The sequence below is a fragment of the Platalea leucorodia genome (genome assembly GCF_965183815.1).
Source record: "Platalea leucorodia genome assembly, chromosome: 3".
NCBI lineage: Eukaryota > Metazoa > Chordata > Aves > Pelecaniformes > Threskiornithidae > Platalea > Platalea leucorodia.
The window spans coordinates 30,661,460-30,685,931 of NC_138825.1; the positions used below are offsets into that span (position 1 = coordinate 30,661,460).

The 24,472-nt window shown below is 36.6% G+C and overlaps 1 protein-coding gene across 1 annotated transcript in view; it reads left to right on the plus strand.

The window, feature by feature from the left end:
• Window positions 1–24,472, plus strand: part of CAMKMT (calmodulin-lysine N-methyltransferase) — a gene marked incomplete at both ends in the record, with an annotated part of 220,940 nt that overhangs the window by 190,068 nt on the left and 6,400 nt on the right. The window contains 2 exons of the mRNA XM_082306402.1: window positions 11,183–11,257; window positions 18,279–18,342. Of these exons, the coding sequence (XP_082162528.1) occupies window positions 11,183–11,257; window positions 18,279–18,342 (139 nt within the window). The remainder of the gene's footprint in view (window positions 1–11,182; window positions 11,258–18,278; window positions 18,343–24,472) is intronic.

The following is a 24,472-nucleotide window of genomic DNA, read 5'->3' on the forward strand; positions in this document are numbered from 1 at the left end:
AAGTTACAAATAATGAATTGCCATAGTAGGGTGAATTAATGCTGTGTATGGGTTTGACGATTTTATTTTTTTCACAGTTCAAAAATTATCCATGAATCACGTTGTTTACCCCATAACTTAGCATATGAGTTATCCTGATAGCAGTCTTTGTACCATCAACTGTTATTAGTTTGACATGCATTATATCATTGTTTTGAACACGTCCACCAATGATTAAATTAGCAATAACATAGTCAAGGAATCTCTGCTTTTTTTATCCTCTTTACTTTAATGTGGAAATCTTGCTGAAACAGGGGTTTGGGTAGTAGAATTTTGAAAAATTGTTGTTATTACAAATGTCATGATGGAAAAGCTTTATCAAAGAGGAAGGCTCTGCAGTATATGCTAAAGGTTAACAGACTCTGTCTCTCTTACCTACACAGAATTTGTTCTTCCATCAGATTCCCTTGTCTGAGAAGACCGAATCTGTTAAGAACAAAATTTGTATACTTATTTCTGATATGGGACCTGTGAGTTTTAGCTGTGGACAAGTCTATTGTTTTGCTAAGAGTTGCCTCAGAGAGATTACATTCCACGTAAGAGTGTAAACAAGTACATATAACATCAAGTCAGTGAGAGAAATGCTTGTGGCGTGATGCACCCTTTGATTTGATTAGTAATAATGTATCATATACTCTTTGTTCATTCTATAGTCAACATTAGAACCCACATCAAGAATGTACGACCGTGTGACCAAAAGTGACAATTCCTTCTCCTTAAAGGTTAACAGATAGGTTATAGTCTTATCTGAGATTTTAGTGTACCTTACAAATGTAATGAATTTACAAGCTTCCAGAATTAAACCTAAAAAGAAAAAAAGTCTTTCTAAAGACTAAACGGCATCCAGTATAATAGTGGATGAGGTCTCAGTGCCAGAGCACTGAACTATATTGTCCCGATTCCATTCTTATGTTATATCTTTCTCTGTAACTGCCAACATATGAATATGTTACCTTACTGCAACGTTCTTCAAATATGCCAACTTTCTAACCTTCCTGATTTCGACTGGTCATGTAACAGGTTCCATCAGTGTAGGACAGCCTTAGTAAAGACTCTCTCTCTGTTTTCATTCATCAAAATGACCTGAGTGTTGCTAAATTCAAACTTTTTAAAAACATATTTATTGAACTTGTGTTTGTCAGCTTAGCAACCCTAAAGGAATCCCTTTCTTCCAACTGCCTTTCCAATCTCCTTATGTAACGCTCTTGCATGACAGCATCTATTGGCAAGGAGGAAGCTGCCAAAAGGAACATTTCCTGCTCTTTGGTTAGAAAGAAAAGGCTCCTGGTTCCTGCTCTCTTAATTTGATCACTTTATGTATGTGTGGGAAGAAACAATGAACGGTCTGTCTGTTCATGCTCATTGTGAATTTCTAGCTCTCTATCACAGAAAACTCAACGCAGGTGGAAACCATTCTGTACCTCTGATCATACTTGACCTGCTCTATACCTTTTCCAATGTCAGTCTACTCATTTTCAGATGAGAGTGATCAGCACTGCATTCAAAGTGTGCATAAATGATAGATATATGTAGTGGAATAATTATGCTTTCTGTTCCTCTTCTAAAAATGCCTAACAGTGATGTGCCTTTTTGACTGCAGTTGAGCACTGAGCTAATATTTTCATGACACTGTCTGTCACAACATCAGGAGCTTTCCAGTGATGGTCAGTTTGGAGACCTTCATTTTCTTTATCGAGCCAGAATTATTTTTCCTGTTGTGCACTTTGCATTTATCCACACTGAATTTCATCTGTCATTTTATTGTCCAATTACTCAGTTTCATCCTTCTGCAATTCTTCACAGTCTGCTCTTTTCCTTACTATCTTGAATAACTTCTTAACACCAGCAAACTTTGCCACCTCAGTGCTCATGTCTTGTAAACATGTTGAACAGAACAGGTCGCAGGGGAACGCCACTGATTATCTCCCTCCATTGTGAGAACTGACCATTTACTACTACCCTGTTCCCTGTCTTTTGTTCTATTATTTAGCCATGCCAGGACTCCTCCAGTGGCTGTCTACTTTCCTTAAATGTTGTTGGTGAGGGTCTTTGCCAATAGCCTTTTGGAATCAGAAGCAGCCTGTGTTAACCAGATCACCTTTATCTGAATCCTTGTTGACACGTTTGAAGAGCTCAAGGTTTATAAAGCAGGACTTCCTTTTACAGAAGACATATCAAAAAAGGCTTCTGTGATGAAATTGTCTTCAGTTTCTTCTACAATGAACACTGATGTAAAGAATTAATTTCACCTCTCTGAAATGTTGTAATCCTCTGTGAGTGCTCATTCTATACCCTGATTATCGGTGGCAGGAAGATTTAGAACAAAAAAAAGAGTACACTCTTTTTTGGCCTGCCTAATTTTATTCTTATATTTAATTTTCTAAGTTTGTGATCCTTTTTTCATTTGGGTGCAACTTCAACTTTTGGAGGAATGACATCTTGTTTCTAGTAATCTTCTTTACTGTTTGGCCATACCAGCTGACTTTCACCAACTTCCAAGCCTCTCCTATTTGTGTATTTCACTCAGTTGTGTTGACTTAATAAAGTTGCAGTTTAATTTAAATTGCATTGTAGTTTTGTCTGTCTTCTTTATGTGACCAGATAAAAATATATAAAGAGAAAAAACTGAAAAGTTAGCAAGCTTTGTAGAGACATTTTTATGTGTTTGGAAGAACAGGGAGAAAAGCTAGGTGCTAGCTAAAAGTATACCATTGCATTATTTTAAATAATTCTTGCTCAAATCCTTGGCTATTTTATGATGGTCTCCTCTCAACTTAAAGAAGATGCTTTTGGTAAAACTATTCCTCTTATACTCTCTTGGACTGGACAGAAAGACTAGGTGGAGACCACTGATATGCGAAAACTTATATCTTTTTTCCCAGGGTTTTAAAGGAAAATGTGCACGAGAATCAAAGATTATTTGGTTTATTCCTATGCTCTTTTGTGTATCCATCTTTTTAGCCAACTTTTACATTGCTTCCTGGTTCATGTGGTTACCACTGTACCTTTGTCTACCCTTCCTTGTCTACCTTGGCTCTACCTTCATAGGCAGTCATCAAGTACATTTTACACACTTTCAGTATACTCTCTCTTTCACAGGCACTCTTGGCTGGTCTTTGCCACAGAGATAGGAAAGTTGGGACAAACTTTTAAATTTTGACAGAATGATGCTTACAGTATTATCTTTGTTAATATTCAATTAGTAGTAAGTTATTCAAACGTTAACCGAGGATACTGAAAATGAATGGGGTTCAGGAAAGAGGCAGAAGAATTAGAGTCTGGAAATGAGAGAGTTAAAGAGCTCTGTTTACTTAACTTGTCAAAGAAATGACTTGATTGTTAAGAAATGAATTGATTTTGATCTGAAAGTCTCATGTGGGGAAAAAAAAAATCTTTAATAGAAGATCACTCTTTAATCTAGGTTACAAGTACCTAACAAGATGTAGAAATTGAAGCTAGACAAATTCAGTCTAGAAAAAAATGAGATTTGACAGGGAGAATGATAATACATTAGAACATCTTTCCATGGGGAGCGGTAGTTTCTTAAGCAGTGAATGTGTTTAAATCAAGTTGGATATCTTTCTGAAACACGTGTATTAATTTCCTGAGATATATGGGCTTGATACAGAAATTTGAAATCTTGGATGTCTATTGTGGTCCCTTCTGCCCTCAGAATTTAAGTACCTGTGAATTACATCTTCTCTGCTGTTTTTAATTTTTCCTCCCATTCCGTCCTTTTGGACCTGCCTGGTTCACTTCACATTTTTTTTTTTCCTTCTTGCTCCCTTTATTATTCTCCCCGTATTCATGGATAGACTATTTTCACAGAGCAAGAAACTGTCTTCTTTTCCTTCATATTTTTACACAAAACGAACTTTTACAAAGCTTTCATTCACTGATCCTACCAGTATGGTTGTGCCACATGTGCTTATGCTGCCTTGCATTTTGAAATGATATATTTTTTTATACCGTATCAGTCTGAATTAGAATGTGAGAACAATCCATTTTGTGCATAATGTACTACATAAACCTTGCTAAAACCAGTGGCCAATCTCCTAAATAAAGACTGATTTAGAATGTATTATTGCAGAGGAAGGATGTGAAAAGGCAAATTCACAAACACCAGTGGTATTTTTTTATTAATAACATTTTTATACCAGATATTCTCACTTCTTTTAAAAAAATAGCCACACTTGTGCTGAATGTTGGGCTGTGGTGTGTCTACAAAATGGGAAACTTTATTCTGCAACAGTTGTATTTACATGCAGTCTATTTATTATGGCCCAAAAATTTAGTAGCTTTTGATATGCAGCAAGTGTGTAAGTGTTAGGACTGTTATTTTTAAAGACAAAACTGTAATGTTCCCATCTGAATTTTAGCAAAATATGCTGTACAGAATAAGAAAGAGAAAATATGTTCTCAGAATCAGGAATATGGGAAGTACGTAACTTTATGATACACTTTTAAAAAGGAACTTTTAGGCAGGAAAACCTAGATAGAATCATGAAATCACAGAATATCCCAAGTTAGAAGGGACCCATAGTTGGTTTTGGTGGTTTTTCTTCTTTTGTGTTAGCACATTAATGTGATGAAGTTTCATCATGAATTGTTGTACTGGGCATTGTATAAAAACAAAGCAAAAAAGCAGTTTGTGTTAGAGAATCTATGGTCTAAGACCAGAGATAGATATGGTGAGGAAGGATAGCAAGGATAACTGTAGTCAGCATGATAGATGGAGTTGGAGGCCCAAGAGCGGCCTAGCCTCCTTTCAGATTTTGTAGGCACTATTTTAAAGGAGAGTTTCAAGGATAATGGAGTAAGTTTGTGGATGTTCATGGATAACATAGTGGAAGAAAACTGTGAAGGTCCTTGCTTGAAAAGTTAAGTGGGAGATGTAGACTGACATTAGGGTTGATTAAAGAAGGGACTTGTCGTTTCAATATTGAGTGAGAGAGAAAAAAAGGGAAGTGAACTGTTGTGAAGCATTTGGAAAAGAAGACTTGCAACTTACCTGGAGGAGTACAAAGAGAAAGATGACACGATCAGGGTTGTAGGCAAGAAAAACAATCTTTGCAGCAGCCTACTGAATAAATATTAATAGGGCAAGACTGCATTTTCCAAGAGCAGAGAGAACAATATTGTGATGCTAAGATGTAAGTGATGATGACATGGTCAAGAGTGTAAGTTGAGTGGGTAGATAAGAAACTTCTGAGAGATGCTATGCAGAGAGAATAAACAAAATCTGAACAGACCTGAGGTATGCAAATATAGAGGAAGGTCTAAGATAAATCTAGATTACAGACTGGAATTAATGGTTATGTCCCAAGGGATCAATAAAAGGTGATAACAATGATGCCTTGCTGTACTTCAGAGGTGATGAGCTTCTCTCTCACTGAGGCTGTGAAAAATACTGAGTTGTGAGTCTGGATACACAGAGTGGAGTAGAGAAGTGGGTAGTTGGGTTAAGCTTTTATGGATGGGAGAGCCCAGAAGTAAAATTCAGAGGAAGAAGAGGTTGAGGTGGAACATTGTGAAATTATCAGAAATGTGGGAAAGGTCTGAAGACAATCTTTAGAAAAGCACACTGAAAAAACACTAAGAGACAATTAAAAAAAAAAACAAACAAACCAAACATAAAATAGTGGTATTAAAAATTCTAATGAATAGCAAGATTTTACTGGGCTGAAGAGAGAAGAAAAGTCCAGGAGAATGAGGATAAAGTGCAGAGTTTGAGCCCAGCTAAGAAAAACCATCGGTATACTTTGACAAGAGTAGATAAATGACATGGAAGTTGCCGAAAACTGCAAGGAGATTGTTAGAAGGACATGTCCATCGGCACTTGTAAATATCACATTCAAACTGCTTAGAAATTGGAGAATGGTTGATGTTGGGTACCTGTGGTTGAAAATTTAACCTTGGTTCCTTCAAACCAGGTATGCACTGTAGGGAATGAGATAATGGGTAAGAATACAAAGCAAAGTGAAGCAGTGAAGATAAGAAAGGCAGAAGGTGAAAGAAGGTGGAGAAATAAGAGCAACCTAATGAGAATATAATGAGAAAGATGGGGAAATTATAGTAGGCAAATTTGCAAGACTCCTCCAAGGAGTTGTAATGATAGGTGTACACATTGCCTCTGTCACTAAATTAAAATCCATCTTCTTGATCTTTATACAAAACTGAGGAATCTCAAACAAAGATCAAGGTGTGGAGAAACAACCTGATGCCTTTTGTTAATGTGTTAATGAACTTGCTTGGTTAATGTCATAGAAAAAGTCGTACAAACCCCCAGACAAGATCTTTTACCTGAACCTGTATACTTACCAATGACAATGCTTTTCTAAGACTGAAGCCTAAATTAAAATATGAAAAGAAGAGGTGGGTAGATAGGGGTTCTTGGTAGCTGTTCATCTGCTAAGTGGGACAAATTTTTTTATCTTTATTAAAACTACTAATACATTTTAAAGCAAGTAAGGCTTTTGTGTCTTTTGTCCTTTCCTCTAATTTTGATTTTTTTATCTTTATCTGCACAACTACTTTTCAGCTAACTTGAGAGCTACTCTATCCTATGCCATTCATCACTAGAACATCTCAGAGGGACTTGGAAATGTTTCAAGTTTTAACAATCATCAGAGACTTAACCTGTTTTTTCTCATGTAAGTTACCTGCCTAGACACACTAGGAAGACAAACACTGAATAACAGAAGTTGAATAATAATAGTAATGAGGAATTTTGCATGAGAAATAAAAACCTGGTAAAATCAGGTCTTTTGTTGTAGATTGCTGAGATACTTTACCAGTGTAAGAAAAAGAGTGTCGACATTTGTCAGGCTATCCTCCATAAATTAGAATTACTGTACACGAGAAGTGCAGCTTTGGCTGCCATAATTATCCCCGTTACATTTGCTATTTTGTTGTGGGTTTTTTTCTTTGAAATACAAGGGGGTATCTGGGGGTATGTTGGTAGTACTTAAAGTCCCTATTTTCTTAGTTGATCTTTTTGTTCTATTATCATTACAATTCTTTCTGTCTTGACCTAATCACATTTTCTGGCTTCCTTGTCAATTTAAAAGATAAATCAGGAGGAAAAAAGAAAAAAATGCTTTGATTGTTTGTGGTGTGTGTTGTTTGGGGTTTTTTTAATGAATTTGCTGCTTTAGAATGGTGTAAGGTTGACAGCCTAGGAAACTAAAGCATCGGTACATATTTTCTCAGACTATTTTGATAGTATGCTTTATCCCTGACCTGGAAAAGCCACCTCTGCATGTGAGAGGATAGTTCATTCTCCATAGCTCATTCAGTCCTTGTCCTTTTCGCTAGGACTGCCATCAAGATTGCTAATTATAGTAATAGGTTTGTGACGTCGGTACTTTTGCTCTGAAAACTGGTCAAATTCATTTGATACAGGCCATAAAGCAGCCATTAGCGGGTACCAAGTTTCAGCCACCATCAGTTTGACCTAAGTAGTAGCTGAACAGTGCAGTAGTGTTTTTCCCTTGCATCCTATTTCATTTTTTAATCTTCTTGTTGTAGCCAAAAAAAGCTCCCAGACTGTTTTTTATTTCCAGGGGGTTTCAGACCCTTTTCCGCTGAAACTGAGTTGCCTATTTCCAATTGCAAGGAACTAAACCTGCATGAGTTAAATAAGCCAGCACAAAATAATGTCAAGAGTGGGCTTTACACAACCTTAAATATCTTGGGTTTTTTCTTTTTTCTTTACAAAAAAGCCATTGAAGGTGTGGCTTGGGCAGAAATACAAAGTAAAGCACATTTTTCAAAGTTACAAAATAATTTCAGCTGTTAGTACTATATAGCGTCTTCCCTCAAAAGAAAGACATAAAAATATTATAACTTTAAAATGTCTTACTTTGCTGGAAGAAAAGTGGTAATAGAAAGAAGTGGTTTATGTCCATTAATTTAGCATTACTGGAAAGGGAACAAGATGAAAATATTAACAAGGCTTGCATTTTTTTCATGTTGGCACTCAACATGATACTGGTGATTTAAAAGACTTTTTGTGGTATGGTATTTTTACACTTACATCTATTTTTTTTCAAGGAAACTTCATAAAGACTGAGATTTTCAGATTTCTGTTGCTAACACTTTTCTGGGTTTCCTAGCAGTGCTTTTCTTTAAATGGAAATGCAATCAGCCCTTACTTCATGGTGCCTTTGGTATTTCTTTCAGGTCTGACCACTAAGTTCGAGAGTCACATCCTCAATAATCCCTGAAAAAATTACTGTTCTTTACCCCCTTACTACATATAGATACATGCATTTAGATACATATATCTTTACCTTTCTCAGAGTTGTTTTGCAATATCAGTGCATTTTTCTGTACTTCACACTCAGGAATTGTGTTTGGATTACAAGAACTTGTGTGGCTAGTTGATGGTATTTATATATGTCCTGGCTCTGATTCAGTACTTTCATTAGCACTAGAATTCAACATAGCTGATTCTGATTCAGAATCAGGCTGATTCTGACATCAGTGTTAATGATGTAATAATGCTGACTCTGAGCAGAATTGTTTCTGATTCCCTGATATGCAGGGGCATGTCTGCTTTACAGGTGCAGGTGCAGATGTTTGATTGCAGCTCATGCATATTTGTGGAAGCATTAAACGGATAACAGCGTAGATATGGTAGCCCAGAGTTAGCAACCGAAACAGTTTTGGAGGCTGCAGCCTGTACTGAGCTTCACATACCCTAGCTGTGCTTCCCTGACTAGTCATGCTTGCACTTGGCTAAAGATAGCATGGATAAATATATACACCTTGTAGTTGCATCTCTCCCACCAGTGTGCATACATCCTGAGTGAGATCAGAATGAGTCCTGTTGATATTTATTTTATAGAAATTTTCTCTAGTTTAAATGGTTATTTCCCCACAGGAATAAAGATTTTGCTGTACCTTTTGAAAATTTACACCAAAGTTGATTTTGAAAATCTTGTGTGTAAATTTATCATTGACCTTTGCATAATTATCATGTCTTCAGGAATGCAACTGTACTGGAGGTAGAGACCAAGAACAGCCCTGGTGCTAGATCAGGAAAATGGAAGAAGACAGGTTTATGGCTGGATGTGGGGCCCTTAGCTCACTCCTAACAGCACACATGCCAGTCACGTTGCACCGCTGCTCATGCTCCTGGCAACTTGTCGATTCCATATTTTGCTCAGCATTATGGTTTCTGAGCTTTTACCTACCCACACAAACTCCTTTGTGCCTACAGTACGTGTATACAGAAAATGCTGTATTTTGGATGCTCAGCGGGGAACCTGACAGCAACATGAGAGAGTTTGTGGTTTGTTTTTTTTTCCAGGAGGAGGCACCTGTGCTGCCTTCCAAACTGCATGTGTGAAGTATAGTAAATATACGGGTTAAAAAAATCGTAATTCAAATCCCTATAGTGGTACTGATCAGATCTCTGTTTCTGTAGCAATGAGAACCAAAGGTGGCCTTTTAAGGCTCACAGTTCATCTACCAATTTCCAGTTCTGCTTCAGGATTCTTAAAGTATTAGAGTGCGTGCTTTAAACCCACAAAACTTACCTTTACCTAATTTTCACCATTCTAACCTAAGTTTCCACGGAAACAGGGTTGAAAAAGCTGCTGGTAGCCAGCAGGCAGCCAGCAGCTGAGAGTGAGAACTCTCCTTTGTCACTTTCCACTACTGGATGCCTGCTGCGTGCCAGTGTGCAAAGCTACCTAGGCTTCTAAAATCTGGAATACTTTCAATTTGAGGGGGAAAAATTAAATTAATCTACTCTTTTCTCTCTTTGGATTGTCACAGTAAATTCCAGGAGGGCAAATGGGCTAATGAGTCCTGATCTGTTCAGTTACACTGAGCCCCACATAATCAAAGCTTTCCCAACCAACTGGGCCTGTGCTTTCATAATTTCCATGTTTTAAAAGCATTCTCTTTCAAATTTTGTGTCTGTGCATGTGTACACACGTATTGTGGTACCTTAATTCTTCATGGCTCTATATCTATCTACGTATATACAAGCCTTTTTTGCGTATGGTATAGTTGATGTATAAAATTTCCTTTTTTAATGTACACTTAGGGAACATTTCTGAATGAACACATTATAACTGATCCTCGGTTAAATATTAGGAGTAGGATGTGAATGGAGATGGCTTTTAACCAGAAGTAGATTATAGCTGCGGGAAGACTAAAGGGTCTATTTGGTCAAGACTCATACAAAACTGAGATAAGCATGCACAACCTGACAAGATCAGATTAGACCCTTCCCCCAGAAGTGCTTTTCCCATAAATATTTATCTACTTTCTATTATAAATAACCAGGAAATGAAAAAGAAGGATAGATTCTTTTTTTAAAAATAGCCTAGAAATAGAAATGCAGCTTCAAATCTTCAGGGTAATGATATTTTAAGTATGCAGTAAATTCCAATACTAGTTGATGTTTTTTAAATGGGAACAAAGTACTGAAATTCTTTGTGGCAGCTACATAAATTGGCAGCATTTATAAACAAAGAAGAACTTTGTACATATGTGCATTTTTACCTAGTATTGGGTACCTTAGAATTAAATAACTTACCACCTATGAGGGAATAGGTGTTGACAAAGTCAGCACTGCTGTATTTTTAAGCTTCCTTGAGGCAACATAGCTGGCATTGAAGTTCAGCTTGGCATTTTTTCACCCTGTCCCTCCTCCCTCCAGCCCAAGTGAATGCTCACTTCATCAATGAGAAGCACAACTGACTTGCCTGCCAGATGTAACGGAGCTCCACGAATTCACATCTATTCTGCAAATTTGTGTTTCATTCAGATTGTCGATACTTTGACTTCACTTCCTCATGCAGTGGTGTTACGGGGTAAAAATCTGAAGCCGTACATGTGCCACTAATTCAGAAATGCATATTTGTTGGTGATCCACTCGTCAGAATCTGTGTGGATTGCCTTTCTGTTGTAATAAAAAACCAGCTCTTTAGCTTTGACATTTAAAACCTTAGCAATGTACAGAATAATATTTTTACATTCATTTTTGAAAGTAACGAGTGTGTACTTTTTAAAACACTTCTGTGTCACATAAGAATAATATTAATACTTTAAAAATCTCAAGATGAAAGATGTAAGTCCTTTTTTCTTTTCTTTTTTTTTTTTTTTAAATCTTTTTTTCCTCTAGCATTTTACGATGGGATAATGAGACAGATGTCTCTCAACTGGAAGGACATTTTGACATTGTTATGTGTGCTGACTGGTAAGTACATAAAAATCATAAAACTCACGTTAGAAAAATAGCTTTGCTGGAGTAATTGTACTGTGCTGCTTGCTGATGGCTAAGCAAAGTCAACAAATGAAGCACAAAGCCACCTTAACCTCAACAAATTAATATTCATCTCCATGTGACAGTTATAAGGTAGTCTTCTATCACACAGTAACTTCTACCACATTATTTCCCAAAGATTGATTTTGAGAAGCATTTCCATTTTCTGGAATTGCCTCTGTTTCATGCTTGACGTATCAGTAAATGGACGACTTAGGCAAATTGCAAATAATTATGGCTCAGTGAGGAACAGTCTGGAGAAAAGGGAGTTTATCAACACAAACAGCTCAATTAGCTTACTTCTTAGGAAAGATCTGACTATTGATATAAGGGGATATATTTTTTGCTCCCCGGAAAATCTTTCTGAGATAAAAAAGGTTTTCGAAATCTTTTTTCCCCCATCACATTCTGTTTCTTAAATCACTTTGACAGCAATATTTGTAGACATAAGCTTTATATTATTTACACAGGCACATGTTAATTGTAAGAGAACTCTCAGTAAAAAAATGAGAGTACAGCACTTTTAATTTATGAAAAGGTATACATGTTACAATATGGTATATTGTTTTGATAATTTATGCAAATAGATTTGATTATTGACACAACCCTTTTCTGATACTAGATTTGCAGAATTGTGCTGTGCTATATTTGCTGCATGCTAACTTTAAAAATGGTACATTATTAATTATTTCTGTTATATAAATGGAGACAGTGTAAAAAGAGAAGTGTAAATTTCATTTAGGAGAGTAGATATTTCAAAATTAATCTGTCTTTCCTTCATGAATATTTGCTCTTGACCCTTTAAATGCCCAAAATGGAAAAAGCTGTTTATGTTTTATCGCACATAACTATTGTGAGAGACCAAATTCTGAAAACAGGGACTTCCTAGGACAGCTCAGTTCAGCAGATTTCTGTACCTTACTAAGAAATAGTTAAAGGAAAAAGGCAAAGGGAGGTACGAAGCTGTCTGTTGTCTTTTTAAGTGACTTCTGATAAAATACTCCTCTAAAGGTTTTTTGTTTGTTTGTTTGATATTTTGCTACTTCAGCAAACTCTTCTTATTTCAGAAAAGTTATTGGTTTTGTATAGCACTGGAGAAAGTGTATTTAGTCATCTGTTTTCCTTTTTCTAATACCTATTTGTTGACAGAATGCAACAGTGCTTCATTTCTCTTAGCATTTAATTTCAGAAAAGTTCTTTGTTCTCAAAAAGGACAGAGAAGGGTTTCTAACTAATCGCTGATAATGTGCCTCAGAGATGCATCATCTGATTAAAATAAGGAGATAAACAACACCATATGATTTCAGCAAGTAATTTAGTAAATGCCTTCCTCACCAAATATTAGAATGGATACTCCAGGTTTCATTGCACAGATGAAGTTAATACTGGACAGGATTAGATCAGATTAAGTATGAAAGTCAGATCAGAGTGCTGGCGGACATGAGCAGGAGGGCAGCAGTCTTCTCGGAGGCTTAGACAAGGCTCACATATGGATGTTCTCCAGATTATGTGGGTGAAGCAAGGTCTTGCCAAGAGATTTAGAGTTAAATTTGTTCTTCACACAAATATCAAAACAACCTGGCTGTGCCATCTCTTGTATTCTTGATACTCACACCATGTCATCCTATTTGTGCTGGGAGTACAGCAGAGTGGAGCAAGACTTAAGTTGTTTTTTTCAGTATGAGAAATATTCTTGCCTAATACTCCTCCCAGTCTGTTTGGAAATAGTGTAGTTTCTTTAGGAAACAAAGAATCAAACATGACAGGTAAAATACATAATGCATTTGCAATCCCTGCATTTTGTACATTTATTTTGAAGCACTTAAGATGCAGGTAAGTGTATAAATATTTATAGATTTCTAAAAAATAAATAGAAATGTGCAGGTTAGTTTAAAGCATGTGTTTTTATTCACAAATTGTCTCTATTTTCTTATTGCAAGTGCCCATATATATAGTTTAATAAGCATGAAAATCCCTACATTGTTTGTTTCTTTTAGAAATCATTCTTTTAGTTATGGACACTAGGTTTTCTGGTACATGAAAAGGCTGGGGGAAAAAATGTTCCATGCTTTATCAAACTCGAATCTTCTTTTCATTTTCATGTATTTCTCTTCCGAGATATAGAATTGGCTTGAGAACTGTTGGCAGGATTTTCGCTCTCTGAATTTTTTGGGCTGCCATTGAAGAGGAAAAAAAAAAAAAAATCTCTTTTCTTATAGCTCCTTGGCTGAAACCTGAAGTATGCAGCGATAAAAACAGATAGAATAGATTGCATTTAGTCTAACACCATCATATAGCTCATTGTCAGTCAATAAAATCTGGGATTAGAACAGAGAGCTAGAAAGCAAAAAATCTGAGTTCAAATATTAGGTACATGGATAAATTTTTATTGAAGTATTTCCAGCAAGGGTGATATTGTCTGATTCTCTGAATAGCTAACCAGTGGTACTGCTTGATCCCATTTACATGAAAACAAGCTCTATTCATAAACATATTCCAAATCCACATGGAGGTTCAAGTAAAAATGTACATGATTACAACAAGCAGCGATATGTTTATATTCATATATTTACAGTCAGACTTTCATAAACGTTGTGTGCAGGGGTGGAAAATAAGTTATTTCCCAGAACAGACAGTCTATTAGTTAACAGCTAAATTTAGTAGCTCAACTAGATTATAAAATAAATAAGAGGCAAACTGTGAAAGCTAGTCATTATTTAACCATTCAGGATTTTGACAATAAAAATAGTTTCATGGTTCAGCAGTTCCGAAATAACTTGTAAAATGTCAACTATGAGATAAAAATAAAGAAAAAAAAAAATCTTGGTGAGGCCACACCTGGAAGAAGGATACACTGGAAAAAAGTACTGAAATAATGGAGTTTTTAAAGTATATCCATGCACCTCATATTTTTGAGGGGGAGTTTTAAGGCCAGGTGAGGGCTGCCAGAATTTTAGACTTTCATTTGACCTACAATTGTGGATATAAAGTCAAGCAGGTGCTGGAATTGTATGAGTGAGTATGAATAGAGGAGGAGAAATAACAGGTGCCTGTATAGACAGGCCAAAAAAAGGACTCTTCCAAAGCTCTTGAGAGCCTCGGATTTCTGATTATTTAAAAGAAAGCGTATATCCTTTTCTTTATTAAGAAAAAAGTTGCTGAGATTTTTAATCCAAGGAGAGAGTCAAGGTCAGTAGGACTGAGCCAACAGAAAAATCTTTGTCTTTCACGTTCTTGTGAAACAAGTTTTCACAAATAATTTTAATGTAGAGACAGTATAAGGTCTAGATCCCCATATCATTTTGGAAATACATAATATCCCACTCTACTTACTTAGACTGATTGTGGTGTTAAAGTTTGACACATGCATAAGTATTTGCACAACAGACGCTGGGGGCAGGTCTATCCCACATTATTTTCACTGCTGAGATTTTTGTTGAAGTCATGGGGAGTTGTGGATTCACCAGGAATGCAGAACTGAACTGAAAGTGTTCTTTAAATATCTTAAAATATGTCCATTTTCTCTCTGTTACTATTTCATTTAATATAAGGAAATCTTTTTGCAGGAATGCAGTAAGATCTCTGTCCTTCTTCAGTTCAAATTTATTGTTCATTTTAAGCCTGATTTCTTGCACACACTTTTAAGTGCATTGAAATCTGACGACATGGAAGTAAGGGTTTTTTCAGTTTGTCAGCCGTGTAGTTGAAGGCAAACAAAAAGATAAAGGGCTCTATACACTAGGCACTGTACATAAATGTAATCATGTCTGAAGTACACCTGTAAACTAAGCTCTTTTAATTCATTCACATCATAGCCTATAAAATATAAGTATATGCCCCTTGTTGTGAGGCACAAGATAAAAGGATATCAGCATGTAGCAAACTGAGAATCGACTTGGTTTTTTAATTTGTTTCCTTGTGGCTTAATGTTACTTCCATATAGTTTTGGTATAAACTTTCATTTTGGTTTTAATGGTAATTTAAAATTTAAAGAAAACAAGAAGAAGGAGGTGACAAGATTGCCTGCCTGTTCATCCAGATTTCACAGGTTAAGAGCACTGTCTAAACAAAGGCCAAATCATAAACTCTGTTCTTGCCTCTCTATGGCTGTGCTCCGAAACTTCCTTGCTGACCCAAGAAACCCTTGCTATTCCTGTCCCGAGCTACTGCTTTCACAGCGTCTTTCCTACATAAACATGAGACATTGCCACTAAAGTAATGGTGAGCTAAGCCAAATTTGAACTCAGGTATGAGAACCGAGTGAGAATGGTTTAGAACAATACATTATTTAATTTCCCTGAGCTGTTGTGAGCTTTAAAGGATTCTCTCGGGTACGTTTTTAGTATGCTATGGTAATATTTAGTCATAGAAATTGTACCAGTAAGAGAAATTGCATGACTAAATCTCCTTGCGTGGGCCAAATCCTGTGCTGGCCCTGCCTGCAGCACAGATTATCTAGCGACTTCTTCAGGATTTTCCTCATTCATCTTGGGACTCAGAGGGAGGACAGATATGTTCCCTGGAGTCACTGCATTGCATTAACACCGCTTCCAGCCTTCTCTTCTCCCTCTGGTCAGAGTATGTGGCTCACAGAGCAACAGGCTGGAAATCACAATATTGGAGACTATTTCCAGTTGAAGTAGGTCCTGTTCCCAAGGACGGGCCTTTTGGAGGGCAGGGACAACTTGGGAGCAGAGCCAGGGCAACTGTCCCAGGTTATCTGGGTTTCCTAAGCTATCATGGCTAAGAGTCTACCTCCCATTCCACCAAAATATCAAGTGGGAGTCGGCCAGAAAAGGTATTATTGAAGTTTTCTAATCTCTTGGCAGGTCATGTAGCCATTTTAAGTTCTCAGACACTCAGTTTCTGGTGAACAAAGACCTGTGGTTCTTTCATTGTAAAGGAACAAGATTGGTAGCAGCAGTTGTGCCCCTATCTCATTGTAAAAAGAGAGAATGGTACTCAGGTCCATGAAAAAGGAATTTTAGCACTGGTAAGCTGCCCCAAAATTGTGTTTCCACTACACTGGTTTCAAAAATAAAAATATTGTAAGTGCATTTTTCTTTTGGCATGTATGTCTGTCTACACAGGATCTCAGCAAGTCTTAAATGTGTGCATGCTTGCGATGTTTCATGTTGAAGAAAATTAATTATTTTTAGTGATTCTTTTGAGAGAGAACTCATGCACTGTATTCCACCTCTTCTGCAGGTGGCTAAGTTCCTGGTGAAGTAGTGTCTTATGGTATCTGTCTGCATAGGGATCTACCTGAGGTGAATGTGATTAAAACTCCCAGGAGACATTAGCGCTATCAGCTACTGTTTCAATGAATTAAATTTAAACACGCATTTTTTCAGTAAGGTTCTTCCAGTAAGATTAATCGAGGCTGAGGAGCAGCCATCATGTCAATTGCTAAAGTTTAAATTTTCTTGTGGGCAGGCTACCAGAGAAATTGTTAGGTAGTACTTCAATGTCTTAAGAAGAAATTCAAAAGGTCATACTTCTCTATGAAATGTTCTTTAAGAAACGTATGGATACCCAGTCCACCATATTTTCTCAACAATGTGATTTTCTGCCAGTTTTTACTGATGGAATTTGGTCATTGACAAGTTTTCTGATAGACTTTTTTTTTTCCTGAGTAGCAAAAATTCACAGCTCTTACACAGCTGCTTGACCCTATGATATGTAATATTGTATTCTCCTTGGTAGCTGTGGAGTGTCCTTACCTAAATATCCACACGTGTTCTGTTCTTGATGACTGGCATGCGGTTGGCAGACCACTTTTTTCTCTTCAGTGGTTTTATATAGTCTTTATATTCTGTTAGAAATTTTAAACCTGGGAAAAAATTACCTTCAAAATTACATCTTTCTTCTTCAGAAAGAGATGTTTGAGAAGAAAGGAAAGGGGAGTATAGAAAAATATCATAAAGAATGGACAAAATGCCGTGTAGTGTGGAACTTGAGCTTGACGCAGGCTGGGAAGCAGTTTTATTACAGAGAAAGCATGAAAAATGATGAAGAAAGAATCACATTATTTGTGGCCTGCTTGATAGAGTTTCTTATCTGAATCAACAATATAAATGCAGCCCATGGTAGTAAGGACTGAACTGAAAGGCATCAGTTGCTATCCGATGGTTGTTCACTAACCATTGTAAATGCACTCTCATCCACAGTAACTACATGTCCACAAATATCTAGTCAAGAGTGATTGGCACCCTGGTCGCCACTATTAGTATATACATTAAGGTACTGAGGGGCATGAAGAATGAATTATCCCCTCAAATCATGAGGTAATCACACCAAAATAGGGCTGAGCATGTTGGCAACATTGCATGGGAAAATTGACTCTGCTGCTATCCTTGTGGGACCCGTGCTGGAGATGAAGGATTTCACTCTTGAGAGAGGACAACTCTGTACCATCTGGGTCATTGTATTTGAACAGCGGTTGAGGGAGAGAGGGGTAGGGGCTTGTAAATCTTTATAGGGACAGATATATAAATAGAACAAATATGCATAACAGATAATAATGGATTAATGCCACAACTGTGAAGGTAAAAGGGAAAAAAAATACCCTTAACAGTAACACCTGAAATACAATAGAAAATACTTTAAAAAACTCCACCTCACCTTGTATAAAAAAACATGTAAAATGTTAACTTTGTATATTGATCCTGATTTCTGATATGGTAGTACTTCAATAGCTAGCATATGTGATCTGTGAATTTCAGCTATATAAAGATCTGATTCATGCTGATATTTTAGCTTTAGTATAGATTATATTTGGTTTTATGTATTTTTTTATATTTAAAAGTATCTGAACTGGACAGAAATGTAGACCACAGTTTCTCTTTTACAGCATTGTGTAAACATATGTAATTAGCCTTGTACTTATCTGCATTAGTATCATTAGAATTGAAAACCCATTTTAATCTGGATTCTGTTCTCTTCTCCATGTCAGCCTGTTTCTGGACCAGTACAGAGCTAGCCTTGTTGATGCAATAAAGAGATTACTCCAACCCAGTGTAAGTATGTTTCTATTTTCTCCTGAACACTGGCTTCAGAATAATTAGTCTGTGCACAATGATTGAGAGAGTAATGGAATGGCAGGATTAATGTCATGTAATACTTTAATACTTATTATGTCCAACTTCAATTGAGTCTTCTAATCTATCAGATTCTTTCCTAATCATAAACTAGGAAACTTCTTATACTTGGCCTTCTGATAAGGAACACAGTGGGTAGTAAAATAAATGAAACCGCTTCAAAGATAGCATGAGATTATTTTTATCAAAGCGTTTCTCAAGTATTTTCCTTTGATAATAATGTCTTCATATTAAAGTAAAAGTACGATATTGAAAGTTTTTATGTTGGCTTCTGTCATTTGTAATCCCTTCAATTGTAACCTTTGTCATGTTGTATTTATTTATTATGAAAGAATATTTTTTCTTTTCATTTCTGTTTATATAAAATGAAAATAACCCTTATGCATATATTGTAGCCTAAAACTTTTTTTCCATTAAGCAAGCCCTCTGTTTACATGTTTTATACCTTAGAACACAATGAAATTAAGCTCTTCGTAAAATGCTTACATGTTCTACATGAGTGTCACTGAGGAAACATTTTACCGATCTCAGTCTATTAGGCTGTTAAATCAGAGACCTACAGGAAAAAAAAAAAGCTGTTATATGCATATACTGATACCCAACAAATAATCTTGAATCTCAAAAACATATTTTAAAAAGAAGATACCAAAATGAGAATATGAGAAAGCATGTGGAGTAATTGCTATAAGTAGGAATTTGAAACAGGAATTTTACCTTTCATGCTTACCATACAAATCTTCCAGTAAGGTAAACTTTCCATGTCAAAACAAAAGTATTTCATGTTAGCAATGCATTCTCCAAACTTTATTTAAAAATTGTATTGTACTTTTTGTACAAGAGATTTTCTCTGTAAAACGAATAGAAGACCCAAACGTGCAAAGGCTTAAGAAACCAAGTCATTTAGTCATGTAAGTAATCCCATTCTTTCCTAAGAGTGATCAGGTTTCTATTCTTGGTTCTATCATAGACTTTCCTGAGTGACCTAAGGCAAGTTACTTAAGACTGAATTATTTTAATGAGCTGTGGGGCAAGGCTGTCAGGAAGACAGGAGAAATGTAGCCACCCTGAGGAAAAGGTTACCCAGATATTTCTGTCAGTGGCAGCAAGGGGAGGTTAAGCAGCTCCTGCCCAGAGTGATGCATTCTGACTTTCATGATGTACCATCAGTTATCAGGGTGCAATAATTTTTGGGACCAGAGGTGATCTGGAACACAAAGCTGATCCCAGTTTAAAAAAAAAATGCAAAAAGGTTGGTTTTTTTTTTCAGCCCAGATCAATGTCTGCACCTGGTTCTTCAGGTAGCCCCATACTGGCTCCATGAAAGGATGCTGGGGCAGAAGAGTTGAGTTGCAGGAAGAGAAGCATATAAGAGGTGCCCTGGTACTTGTGACCTGGCTAGAGCCTCTATCTGCAGTGGAAGAATAGCTGTTAGTTGCTTTGTCTGCTGCTCATAGGTAATCAAGGTCTGGTGGTCTATATTGCCAAAAACATGAGTACACATATACATTTGTATATGCACACACACACGCATTCTTTACCTGGGCTGATTAGCCCAACCAGAGAATTTGATTTAAAAAACAATGATGATAAGGCAGCCTGAATTTTAAATAGTGTTCATAGCTCAAGTTCCCATCTATAGACAATTTAGGAATTGTTAACCCGACTTTAAACCAAAACTGGCCTGACTTTGTTGCTTTTTAACTCCAGTCAGCTAATTCAAATTCAGCACATGCCTTTGTTTTTCAGAGCAGATGAACTACAGTCCTTTGTGAATGTAGTTGGAGTAAAGGGAGATGGCTTTTTGTTTCCTGTCTTCCTAGGCTGGCTTGCTTCTGCACATTGTGATTAATAGCATAGCCTGTACTTACTTGCTCTGCATTTTAGGCCATGGTTTCTATCTCTTATCGGCAAAGCTACCTTAAGAAGTTCTTGGTCCTTGCAGGAATTTCTGTTGCAGAGTTTTGGACCACTGTCCGAACTGTATTTTTTAACCAAAGTCTTTTGCCTAATCCACTTTATGGATGGTCATATGCCAGTTACGGCATGGCCTTGCAAATTATTGTAATTCATAACTAAGAGGACAGCAAACTATTGTGTGAGATGGAAGCTGGAAGTACGGACACCTTAAAGGAGCTCTCTTGTCCAAAAAGGACATGTTGAACAGAGATGCCTTCAAGCATATGCTTTTATGGTTTGAAAGACCCAAATAAAAGCATATACTCTTTTGAGATACCAAGAGAAAATGCAATCACAAGTACATAATAGTTATTATTTTTACTGTTCTTGTTAACCTGTATAAATCTAAGGATAACATCAGAGGAAACTTTACTAAATGGCACTATACTTTGGCCTTTAAAGGAAAAACAAAGTAATAGTGAACTCATTTGCCAGTTGCAATAATTAAGAATAGTTTATGGGCATTAGTTTATGCCCAAGCTAAAGCATAAACTACTTTGATTAAGTTCACTCTTCTACATGAATTATTTTGTCTCAAATTTAGAAGTTACATTTCCTTATTGGTAATACTTTGCCAAATTGATAGAGGAATGATCTCAAATTGAAGACACATCTAGATGTAAGACATCTTTCAGGTGTAAGTAGGATACAACTAGGATAGAAGAGTTCAGGGAATATAATAGCCAGCAAAACCAAAAGGAAAAGTGGAGTAAACAGAAAATAACTGGTATTCTTACAGAGTTGTCTTGAAGGAGAAATTCAGAACAGGTAATTATTCTTACTGCTAGTTTAAGAGAGAGAAATTTATCTGCAGTATTTCCTTTTTCATTAAGGATGTTATTTGTGACTATTAGAATCTTTATGGCACAGAATGATCTGTTTTGAGTAACTTTTTGTTTTCCTGGAAACAGGACTCTGGTCATTTCAGTCATCTGATTCATAGTATGGCCCCATGGACAGTTGTATTGGCACAGGAAGAGAGGACCAGAAATTCACACAGGCAGAAATGAGCAGCTCGCAGTGTTACTGGGGGCTGAAATTTCTTATCTGAATTTGTTACAAAGGCAAATGTCATCTGTAAGCCAATTCCAAGAATTAGGCACTGAAATTTTACATCAAACAAATTTATATTGAATGGCTATATTTTATCCCTCTTATAAGCAAGCTACTTGATTTGCCAACATTTAGTTTTATTTTTTCCTACCATTAAAATGTATGTTTAATTTCAATCTCAGCATAATAAGTTTGCATAATTTTTGCATAGTTTTGTTTGCATATTTCCCTAATTAAGAACATTTTTTATGAAGGCTTTGATTCTTCTGTGGCCTATCCATTCAAAATCCCAATGAAGTCAATTGGATGGTATTGAACCATGATTAGCACCAGCAAATAAGACTGTATTTAATAATGATTGATGAGTAGACTTAGTCACAGTCATGTCCAAAATGTGAACGTCTGTCCCATTATCTTACTGCAGCATTTTAGTGACACTTCAAACTATTGTAACTGACATTTTCCTCTGTGTTTTGTTCACGAGTTTACTGGAAGTATTTTCCTGGCTGGGGAAAGGCCGTTCTGACCTTTAAACATCATCCTAAACTGAGAGACACTTTTGATTTAGGAGTTTTGAATTAAACAACCTTGGGATAGTCCATCAACTGTAGGTCCAGGCCACTGGTCTAATTTTTTTATTGTACAGCAACCAAGAAATGAAAACCATCTTTAAATTAGAAATGTGAATGCAGTTCTACAACAGCTAGCAGAAGCACAGACATCAGGCAGTTGACAAGAAAGTGCTTTAAACCCAGATTATGATAGACCAGAATTGACCACAGTACCTCCACAGTATCTGCCAGTTTTGAGGACATTATTGTAGTATTAAACTTAATGATGACTTCTTGTTTTTTATCAGCAAGGGCAAGATCCTCAGGTGTTTTAGAGGTGCACTAAATTCAATAGAAGAATGGGTTTTTACACCAACTAAGGAGCTGGCCAAAAGTAACTGTGTAGTGATTTCCATAAAAGGGCATTCCCCTTTTTCAAAGTTATTTCAAGATTTTCAGTCTGGTTTTAAGAGATATTTCATACCATGTTACATTCTATTTTACTGTATTTCTCTTTCAAATTAAATTTGAAGTAGTCTACAGAGAGCATAAGAAGGAATGACCGCACAGACTGCTGACTCCAAATGGAAATCTGTAAGGGGGTGCTGTTATATGAGCATTGCTTCACTGAAGCTGCTGGACCAGTGGCTGATGTAGGGCGTGTGGCCCCCAGCCATCTCCGTTCACGAGGCTTAGCCATTCCTGAAGTCCCTGCCCGAATCGCGTGGTCAGTAGGCCCTGGGTGAGAGACGTGTTTCCCATTACAATGACCTCTCTGTGAAGCTGCCCATGAAGATGAGGGACTCCAGAGGAGTCTCATCCTTCTTATGCCAGGAAGGGTCTCTGCAGAACGACATTCTGGGGAGCGTGAGATGGCAGCAGGAGGAGGAGGATCCTCAGCTGAAGGCTCCATTTGCTGCCCACTTCTGTCTGATGACATTAAAGCATGCCAAGGATGTGCGGGAACTGATTGTGAATTTCCTGTGTTTAATGTTTTTCATCCTGAGCTGAGCCTGTATTCAGACCTAACATTTACATGAGCAATTCCAGTGCCTTCGGTGGGAGTTACACCCCTTTGCACCTCATATTTAGCCACAGAATTAAAGTTATAGCTACACAAATGACCAGAAGTGAGTTGCTTTGGATACTCCCCTTTGTGCTTAAATTTCTTATGAGAAAGATGAGGATAACAGTATTTCCCTATCTCATAGAGGCATTGTGAGAATAAATACAGTGCTGTGGTATTAATGATTGGAGTCTTTTAAGTACACATTAGTACCACAGATACTGACACTGAGTTTTTATTGCCGCTTCACTGCGCATTGCCTCAGCATATGTGTGCATGAGCTGTAACACACAGATTAGTTCCCTATCCTCCTCACTAAGTATCTGTGTCAGCACTGTAACTTTCCAGAGTTCCCACTGAAATTCTCTCTTCTGATTACTTTTTTCCTGTGGTATACAAGATTGCGTTTTCTCAAGCCAAATATTCTCCTACAGCATCTAATCATTTTATAACTTCTTCAGATCCCTAAAAATATTTTTTTGTCTCTTTGGTTGATTACAGCACCTCACAAATTAGTCTTAGCTCTCATTAATATAGAAGTTAAATACAATAACACACAGTAAACTTTGTGGCTCCCCTCAGTGTGATATGCTGTTGGCTGATATTAACCTTTGTTTACAGCTCTTCAACCGGTTTTCATTCCATGTGACAGAACACGGTATTCAGCCAATTAGAATTAATTTTGCAAATAAGATTTCAAGAGATGCTATATCAAGTAGGTTAGGTTTTGGGCTAGTACTTTGCACAGAGTGTCTAAAATCTATCAGTTCAAGGTACAGTCATTTTTGTTTTCTTAAATACAGAAGGATGAACAAAAAATTAGCTAATGGACCATAATGTATTGCCTGGGCATCATAAATGGCCTGATTGTCTTGAAAGATCCAGAATTACTATGCAAAAACATTAAGTCCTGCTTTAAATGCAATTTACCAACTTAAGGTCAAATTCGGTTGCACTGCTCAGGTAGTTTAAAATATCTTTAAAAAGATTAATGATCGGGTCTGATTTTCCTGCCATTTTGCCTTGTTTTACACTGTTGTAATTCCACTGACAGCAAATGGGAGGTACTCTTCTATGTGCGAGAGTGAAAAAAGAAAATCATTATTTACAGTCTTTGCATGGTCATGAGCTAACAAATGGATTTTGCATTGAGTGTATGTTTTGTATGCTTTTTCTGTGTTTTATTTTGCTAATTCATAGCCACCATTATTATATGAAAAGGAGCAGATGTATGGCAGTTGGCAGTTTTCTAAAGAAAATATTTATTTATTACTTTCTATTTTGCATGTGTTTAATCACAGAAATCTATTTGAACAATTATTTATATTACCCTATTTTAGTATTTTACCAAGAGAACAATTGACTTTTTCAGCTTGAGTATATTAAAAGCTTAGTCAGGTGTGTGTTATATCTGGTTCCCTTC